The 9,373-nt window shown below is 56.7% G+C and overlaps 1 protein-coding gene across 2 annotated transcripts in view; it reads right to left on the reverse strand.

Annotated features, from left to right (window-relative positions):
• Positions 1 to 228: 228 nt before the first annotated feature.
• JRK (Jrk helix-turn-helix protein) overlaps positions 229 to 9,373 on the reverse strand; it is a 10,830-nt gene continuing 1,685 nt past the window's right edge. For both annotated transcript variants that reach the window (XM_037732437.1, XM_017511473.1), the window contains exon 2: positions 229 to 6,750. In XM_037732437.1, coding sequence (XP_037588365.1) covers positions 4,581 to 6,287 — 1,707 coding nt within the window. In that variant the 5' untranslated portion in view covers positions 6,288 to 6,750 and the 3' untranslated portion in view covers positions 229 to 4,580. The remainder of the gene's footprint in view (positions 6,751 to 9,373) is intronic.

The raw sequence follows: 9,373 nt of genomic DNA on the forward strand, positions 1-9,373 counted from the left end.
ACCATGCTACCCAGACCCCCTTGTAGCTAGTTGTACTCACATGACTGGGACCTGGCCGAATGGACAGGAGCAGAAGTGGTGTGTGCATACCAAGGAAGTGTTGTGCTTTCTGGAGGCAGACACAGTGGTGGGGATCAGAGCAGCTGTCTCGCAACACCTTCAACCCTGCGGCTCCCATCATGAGATACACATGGCATGTCTTGGTATAAAAGAATACCTGAGGCTGGGTAATCTATAAAGAAAGAGGTTTATTTGGCTCACAGTTCTGCAGGCTGTAGAAGCATGGTGCCAGCATTTGCTTCTGGTGAGGGCTTCAGGGAGCTTCCACTCATGATGGAAGGCAAAGGGAGCAGCATCACATGGTAAGAGGAGGAGGAAGAAGGGAGGGAGGTACCAGGCTCTTTTTAACAAACAGTTCACATAGAAACTAACCAAGTGAGAACTCACTTGTTACCACAAAAGATGTGACCAAGCTACTCATAAAGGAAGGATCCACCCCAGTAACAGAAACGTCTCCTGCCAGGCCCCACCTTCAACACTGGGGATCAAATTTCCATATAAGATTAGAAAGGACAAATGTTCAAACTAGATCATGGCAGGAGCCTGGCTCTGCCAGACAGTCGAGCTGATTCACCGGCCCTGATTTCCCTTCTTGGCTAGTATGTGGGCAAGAACTAGGCTGCTATCTTGTGTACACAACTCCAGGGTCCCTCTGTTACTGGCACTGGTTAGGGTAGGGTGGGACTCCCCCAGGACCCAGGCCCTGGCCATGAAATGCTCTGTATTTATCGCCTCTGTCTGGGTCAAGCTGGGCGGTGTGGGTTTGCTTCCACTTTGAGACCAGGTGAACCTTAATGACAGAGGCATGCTTTACTCATGCCAAGTCCTCCAGCGGCCTGGCCCATGAATGGCACTGGGGAGTGGGGGGCAATGGCAGAACTGCCTAGACCAGAAGCAGGCTGGAGCCTCTGCTCTCCCCTGACTGCCTGTCTCAATGTGGACTGCTATAACGAAATACCACAGGCTAGGTGGCTTAAACAACAGAAACTAATTTCTTACAGGTCTGGGGACTGGAGGTCCAGTATCAAAGGCACTGGCAGTCTGGTGTCTGCTAAAGGCTCTCTCTGATTTGCAGATGGCAGTTTTCTATTTTTTTTTTTTAAAGTGATAAGGTCTTATCATGTTGCTTAGGCTGGTCTCAAACTCTTGGCTCAAGCAATCCTAATGCCTTGGCCTCCCAAAGTGCTGGGATTACAGGCATGAGCTACCAAGCCTGGCTTGAAGATGGCTGTTTTCTTGTGTTCTCACACAGCAGAAAGTGAGCTCGTTCTAGTTCCTTCCTTTCTTATAAGGACTTAATCTCATTGGGGGGGATTCCCCTCATGACCTCAGCTAAGTGTAATCACCTTCCAAAGGTCCCACCTCCAACACCCTGTTGGGGGTCAAGGTTTCAACACATAAACTTTGGGGGGGACACAAACATGCAGTCCTGAACACCATGGTCATGGAGAGAGCAGCCACACTGGTGGGGACAGAGGGGTCTTACCCACACTGCCCTGTGGCAGAAGTTCTCCAACATTGTGTCTCTGTAGAAGCCTCTGGGCAGGACTTAGGACTTGCCAACTCCTCTGGTGAGGTCACTACCACATCCTCAAGGAGCAGTTTCCTGAAACAACAGAACTTTGCTGCTTTGTGGAGGAGCGTCAGAATGTCCACGCTGTGGGGGTGCAGCCACTTCCCTCTGCCAGCGAGAATGCGGGAGAAAGAACAGGATTCCTAGTATATTTCTTCTCTACAGAACTGACAGCCCATCAAGACGCAATGAAACAGAGGCTGGCCAGGTGCCAAGTCCTGGCTCCTGCCTGGCAGCTCCTCCCACCAAGCCTCATGGCCTAGAGGACAGGTCTTCCTTGCACACACATGTGAAATAGGAAGCCCAAGATCTCGAGAGAGGAAATGGGCCCAGGGACATACCCTGGCTCAGGGTGACTTGGGATCAGTGCAGGAAGCCTGACCCAAGAGCAGACCAGGCTCTGACACTGGGCAACACACTCCATGGTCTGGACTTCAGTTCCTTTGGCTGCTAGGGAGGCCCAACGATCCTGGCCTGTGTGGGACGGGACCACCCGCAGACACAGAGGGCCTTCGAGCACCTGGTCTCTCGCTTCCCAGCCAGCCTGGGTGTGGAGAAGGCTGTGCTATCAGGCTCTCCAAGAGAGGGCCCAGCCATGGCCACTGGGCCTCCCAGGATCTACCCGCTGGGTGTAAGGCCGCAGCAGGGAGGCCATCATGCTGCCTTTGAGACCAGGACCCAGCAGGGGCCACGCAGATTCAGAGGCTCACGACCACCACAGAACTGAAATGAGGTTCAAGGCCTCACACATGACTGGGTCCTAAAAAGGTTGGCAAAGGAGTGTTTTCACCTCTGTTCACACCGGAGGGCACTGCTCAAGGTCACGCAGCTGGTGAATGGCAGGGAACGAGCAGTGGAGAACATGAGGCTGGTCACCAGGAGCAGGTCCCTGCTGGACTCAACAGGCAGCCCTGGGTCTGGCTCTGCCCTCAGCAATTTCACACCTGCCCTCCCTGCCCCGTCTCATCTCTAAACAGGAAGGACCCCACCTCATTTCATGTCATCATCACTGCCCTGAAAGGGAAACAAATGTGCAAGGTCTGAGGGTCCATGTGTGGAAGTGGAGGCTGCAGCTGAGTCCACACGTGGTACACACGGGCAAAGGAGCAAGCATGTGGGGCTGGGAGCTGGGGCTCAGCTGGGAACCACTGGGCCTGTCACTCGGCACCAAGATCTTTAAAAACTGCTTGCTTTTATAACTTCACACAGGCGTTCAAAGCAAGAAACACACACTTCCAGGACACAGGCAGGGCTCTGTCAGCAAGGACTTTTGTCCATGTCTGCAGACATGAAAATACGAAAAACCGCAGCGAGCCCAGTCCTCTTCCTCATGAGAGCAAAGGTGTCAGTGGAATCAGCAGCAGACGCTGGACCGCAAACTACATGCTGACTTTGCCAAATGATACGAATTCAAGAAGGAAAGCGAATTCAAGGGCAAAGCACTGAAAATAATGTAGCAAGAAAAACCTATTTAGGCCAAGTGCTGTGGCTCACGTCTGTAACCTTAGCACTTTGGGAGGCCGAGGCAGGAGGATCACTTGAGGCCAAGAGTTCAAGACCAGAATGGGCAACATAGTGAGACCGTCTCTACAAAAACATAAAAAGGCAGGCATGGTGGTGCACGCCCCTAGTCCCAGCTACTCAGGAGGCTGGGGCGGGAGGAACACTCAAGCCAGGGAGCTCAAGGCTGCCAAGAGCTGTGATCACACCACTTCACTCCAGCCTGGTCGACACAGTGAGACCCTGCCTCAAAAAAAGAAAAAAAAAGAATACACTTATTTCATGGTCTCTCAGAGACAAGGCTTATCCCTGTGGACACAGGGTGTTCTGGAATCTCTGCTGCAGGCAGTGAGTGTTGCCCCTGAAATGGAGATTCTGCAAAGCACCTACAGACATGGAGAAAATAACCACATCCTCTCACAACCGCCTCTGTGAAACTACCAGGACAGACAAGTCCTCCCCAAAAGTATTACTAACGTGGTTAACAGCTGGGGATACCAGCACAAATACTGCTGGGAATCTAAGCAGCCAGTTGCATGGTTTTCAATGACTTGTGTGCAACCCTAAGACTAATCTCTGAATGTCTGATGAAGACGGATTCATGTAAAGGCCATAAGTGAAATTCTGGGCAATATGGTACATCGGACTCTGCGCCAAAATGCCAAAATACCACGCAGGGTCCATGTCCTCTATCTGGGTGATGAGCAGGGCCTGCTCAGCCGTTCCTACTTTCTTCCCGGGAGGGAACTCCACCATGTCAACTCTCCGTGGGGCCCCCCACATCTTGGGGCCAGATCTGTGCATAACAGAGGATCGTTCCAGAGTCATTCTGCTGCCTGAGGCCATGACTGAAGTGAGACATGCGGCCTGTTCAGCCACCAGCAGGCCAAGAATTGAGTCCCAGCTCTTGGCCATCTGCCCTCAGACACAGCACTCGGGGTCCACCCAGCAAAGGCATGGCCGCCAGCCCAGGGGAGAGAGCCTTCTGAGATGCAGGAGGTGGGCCTTGGGACATACACAACCTGTCCAGGGGTGGCGGGCAGGGGCCATGGCCTCCTGGAGGGCAACTTCTCTCCAAGTGGACAGACATCTCCACCCTCCGATACTACAATGGTCAGCCAGCAAACAGGAAGCCAGACCGGCCCAGCCTGGCCCCTTCCCGCCAGGGTGAGGCTCTGACCTGTTCTAGGCTAGGGTGGACCCGTCCAAAACATTTTCTCACTTCCGGATGACATGGCAAGTATAAAATAAAACCTGTATTGACAGGAACCTCGGGCCCGGACCGTCCTGAGCACCTGAGCCACACCCATGGGCCAACTGCTCCTGGAAGGGCTCTTAAGTGTCTGCACACGCCCTTCTGCCTCGGGTGGAGTTGGGGCACAGGACCGTGCCACTCCAGTGTGCGTGGCGAAACAGGGCCAGTGGCCAGGGCCAGGCAGACAAGCCATCAGTTGTTATATGCTGTGGATGAGCAGGGCAAGGGAGAGCAAGCCATGGCCCCACAGCCGCCAGGGCCCTCCTGGAGGGCTTCGACTTTGACCACAGCCCTGAGGGTGCCATGCTGCCTCCTCACCTGCTGCTGGCTCTGGAACACAGCGCGCAGCGCCCGCAGCTGCCCCACTTCCTGTGCGCTGAAGCACGACTGCCGCTCCGCAAAGCACAGGACTGCGTCAAAGGCCACGGCTGCCTGCTCCCAGGCGGCCTCCTCACCCTCACCGGCGTCTCCTCCACCATCCTGGTTGGTTTTTGGAGTCTTTTCTGAACTCCACACTGCCTCTGCTGGCGATGTGGGTGCAGGCAGCCGTCCCCCTTCTGCCTCCCTCCCCACTACACCCCAGCCGGTAGCCTGGCGCTGGTGAAGCTGTCCGGGGCAGGAGGAGCCCTCCTTCACCAGCTCCAGGATGTGCGCAAAGGACTTGTTGTGGGGCTTCGCCTGGAAGCAATCTGCCTCCACCTCCTCCTCAGACGAGGAGCCTTCGGCAAACACAACCGACGGCCACAGCTTCCTCCAGGCCCGCCTGAAGACGTGGCCGGGCACCGCGTTCCAGGCACAGGCTACGCTGAAGATGGCGTCGTTCACGGTGTAGCGGGCGTGGGGGCCCTGCAGGGAGGTTGGAGGGTTAATGAAGTTCCTCATGAAGTCTCTCCGGATGCCCTGCTCCATGGGCTGCACTAGTGAGGCCACACTGGCAGGCAGAAAGATGGTGAAAATGTTACTGGACACCAGCTCGGCCTCCTGCGGGTGAGCCCGGGAGCTGTCCAGCAAGAGAATGGCCTTGCTGTCTTCCGGCAAACCTATGCTTCGGAAGTGCTCTCTCACCGACGGCACGAAGATATGATGGAACCAATCGGAAAAAATCTCCTTGTCCACCCAAGCATTCCCCTGGGCCTTATAGGCGGCGGGCAGGTGCTGGATGCCTTTGAAGGCCCTGGGGCCGCTGCACTTCCCGATGGCCAAGGGCTTGAGCCGGTGGGAGCCTGTGGCGTTGGCACACATCAGCACAGTCAGCCGGTCCTTGCTCTGCTTGAGGCCGGGCCTGGCCCCGCCTTCCGGAGTGGGATTCGGCAGGCACCGCCAGAAAAGGCCGGTCTCGTCAGCATTGTAAACCTGCTCGGGGGACAGCCCGTGCTCCGCAGCCAAGCTCCTGAAAAACCCACAGAACTGCTCCGCTGCCTGGTGGTCGACTGCCTGCTTTTCGCTGGACGCATCTAGCTTTTTAATGCCGTGTCTGGCCTTAAAGCGCCAAAGCCACCCTCCAGAGAAGACGCAGGGCTCGGTGAGCTGCATCTGCTCGTAGAAGTCCTTGGCCTTCTCGATGAGCATGGGGCCTGACACGGGAACGCCCTCGGATCGCTTCCCCAGGAACCACTCGTACAGGACGCGGTCCAGGTGCTCCAGCTTGGGCGTGTGCAGCGTGCGCCGCTGCTCCAGCGCCTTGTTGGAGTCCGAGCTGGCAAAGAAGCGGAGCAGCTGCGCCTTGTGGGCCCTGATGTCGTAGAGGGTGGACATGCCCACGTTGTACTCCTGCATCAGCGCCTTGCGGCTCTCGCCCTTCTCCAGGCGCGTGCAGATGTCAATCTTCTCCTTCAGCGTCAGCACCACTCTCTTCCGCTTCTCCCCTCTGCTCTTCCCGGCAGCCGGCTTGGAGGCCATGGGGAGGGGTGGCTGGTTCCAGCGCTCACAGGCCACACGCCTGGCCTGGACTGCTGCCGCTCCTTCCCCCTCCTCCTGTTCCCCTCCCGGGCCTCAGTCTCTCCCTCTCCACTCTGCCTGCCTGCTCTGCTGGTCCTGAGCACAGCCCCAGTCCCTCCCGGGTTCCCCACTTCACGCGCTCCACCTGCTGCCTCAGGGGTCCCTTGCCTTCCAGGCTCTACACACCCAGGCCCTTGCTCCCAGCAGCACGGTCAGCTGCCAGTTCTCTCTGCAGGGGAGGTGACCCTGTCAGATGTCCCTCTGCTGCTCCGCACAGCTGGAACCCCCGCCTTCTCTGTAGGTACTGTGGCAGCGGCTCCCCTCAAATGCTGACCAGGTTTGGGGTGGTCAAGGTTTTACGGCATACACAGCAGGGGCCTCTCCAGGGTCCACAATGGTCTCTCCAGGCACAGCACTTCAGGGGCTGGAAAGCAGAAGGGGAAGAGAGAGGAATGCAATGGGCGCACACAGGACCCCGCTGGCATCCTCACGCCTCTAGCCTCCCCGGGACGCCCCTGGCATCCTCAAGCATCTAGCCTCACTGGGATGCCCCTGGCATCCTCACACCTCTAGCCTCACCGGGACGCTCCAGCTGAAACTCAAGTGCCATTGAGAGGCCCCACGCAGGCGTTAGCATGCACCATGGGGAGAGGGCAGCCTCGGGAGCAGCCCAGTCCTGCCCAGCCCCCGGGTGTGCTGCTCAGCTGGAGTCCGCCCAACTCCTACCAAGCAAACTGAAGCCACTCGCTAGAGCTGGAAACCAGAAGTGGCTCTCCTAGGAGCAGCCTGGCCTCTCCTGGGGAAGCGCTCAGGCAGAGGCCATCAGAGAAGCCAGGAAGTCAGATGCTGGGCTGACCCAAGAACAAACCTCCCGCCCATCCAGACTCAGTTTCTTGCTGTGACTGCTTGCTGAGCTGCCTGGCCTAGCCACCTTCTCAAATCCCTTATTCCTCCCGGAAGAGCAGAGGCGGGGGTGGAGGGAGGCAGGGAGGAGGAATCTTCACAACCCTCCCAGCTGAAGATCTTAGAAACCCCTTCTGAAACCGTGCCCTCAAACCCCATCTGGAACAGCCCTCCAAACTCCTCTCGCCAACACAGCCCCAGACTGCCTCTAGAAAACGAGGCGTTGGAAGTTTCTCCAGAACAGGAGGCCTCAAGCTCCTCCAAGGGCTAAGAGGTGCAGCCAGCTTCTCAATAGGCCCCGACCTCCCACACCGCACACGCTCACACGCATCTATGAGGACCCGCAGCAAATAGCTGTGACCATTCCAGGCCTCTTCCAGGAGGAACTCCTCACGCTCAGCTCAGGGCACCCTGCCCCAGGCAGCCACACTGAGCCGCTGGTCTCAGAAACCCCAGGCTCTGGCGCTGCCCATCCACTTGGCCCCATAACCACGGCAGGGCCTCGGAGCCTGCTGGACACACACACACAGCCGCCCACCCTCACTCACACATGCATGCCCAGAGGACACGGGAGCGAGCCAGCCCAGAGCAGGGGCTTCTTCAGTATTTGCTAATTTGAGAGGCTCTATGAACAAATGATGAATCCAGGCCAGAAGCAAATGCCTGGACACCCGATGGCCCTCTGGGAGCAAGGGTTCTTTCTGGGCCAGCCGTGTACCCTATGAAACCTGTGCTTGTAGGTTTCATACACATCTTTGACCAGTATAAAGAACGGCATAGAAACATCCTGGCTCTAATCAATCACTTCTTTCTGTTAGAGTTCTGAACTATCTTCTCACCCACCTCCTGTATAAAGAGGATCTGGGTCATTCTCATCCCTTCCAGCTGGACAATTCCATCTTCTCCTAAAACTCTGCACCACATCCCACACCTCTCCCTAGACCCGAGCAGACTGGCAGGGCACAGTGGGTGCACCCCTGTGAGGCCAAGGCAGCCTGAGGAGTCAGGGCCAGCAATGCGCTTCACCCAGTAAGATGCTACTGAGGGAGGTGAGGGCTGAAACCTGCTTGCCCCAACACCCTAGGGACAGGCCTAGGGTGTCCCTTCCCTCACTCCTCTGCAGGCCTGCAGTACTTGGGGATGGACTCGTGGAGTTCCAGCCTCCATCCCACGTCCTTCCCATGGCTGCTTCTGCCAACTCCATGCAGAGTGTGTGGCCAAAGGCCTACTTGCACGTGGCACACAGAAACACAGTCCTTTGAGGCCAGAGCTCAAGAGGAATGAGGAGTGCATTCAAATGCAGTATAAGCTCCAAAGGCTAACCCCAGGCTTGTCAGCCGCCAACTCAGGGTGAGTCCTGTCCTCTTTCGGAGTCGGCTTCCTGGTCTGCAAAATGTGACCTGGGCCCTTAAGGAACCCGCATTGTTTGCTGAGGGTTACGGTGTAATGTGTGTGTGGCCTGGCACGGCACAGCGAGCCATGCGCACCTCACCAAGGGGAACAGGAGGGAGGCAAGGCCACCATCCACCCTCAAGGTTTTTAATATGAAGCCACTGTAGAAAAACTGGGGAAGATATGGGCTCCCACAGTAGCCTGTGAGGGACTGATCGGGCCTGGGACGCTGGGAAAAGCTTCCTGGAGGAGACTCAGCACCAGAAACGGGCTCGTTGTGGACCGGTCTCCAAGCCTGGTGTGCAGGTGTGGCAGGGTGACACGGAAGGGCTGAACACAGTGTCGTCCCGCTTGCAAGACTGAACACTTCCTTTAAAAATGAAATTCAGATATTCCTTATGAAACAACGTCTTCAGCAAAAGGCTAACACGGCATGCCGAAAGAAATTGGGGTGCTTTCTTCCCTTGCGACTGCAGAGGAAGCACTGACCCCCGAGGCCACGTGAACACGGGATGAAACATGGAATTCTGTGTCCAAGGGACAGACAAGAAATGGGAGGCCTAAGCCCCGTCCTGTGTGAGGAGAGGCCCTGAGGAGCTCAGCGGGGCGGGGAGCAGGAAACGACCTCTGCGAGGGCATACTTTGTGTGTGTGTGTGTGTGTGTGTGTCTGTGTGTGTGTGCGCGGGCATACTGTGTGTGTGTGTCTGTGTGTGTGTGTGTGTCTGCGCGGGCATACTCTGTGTGTGTGTGT

Source organism: Cebus imitator, unplaced genomic scaffold (genome assembly GCF_001604975.1).
Source record: "Cebus imitator isolate Cc_AM_T3 unplaced genomic scaffold, Cebus_imitator-1.0 Scaffold449, whole genome shotgun sequence".
Taxonomy (NCBI): domain Eukaryota; kingdom Metazoa; phylum Chordata; class Mammalia; order Primates; family Cebidae; genus Cebus; species Cebus imitator.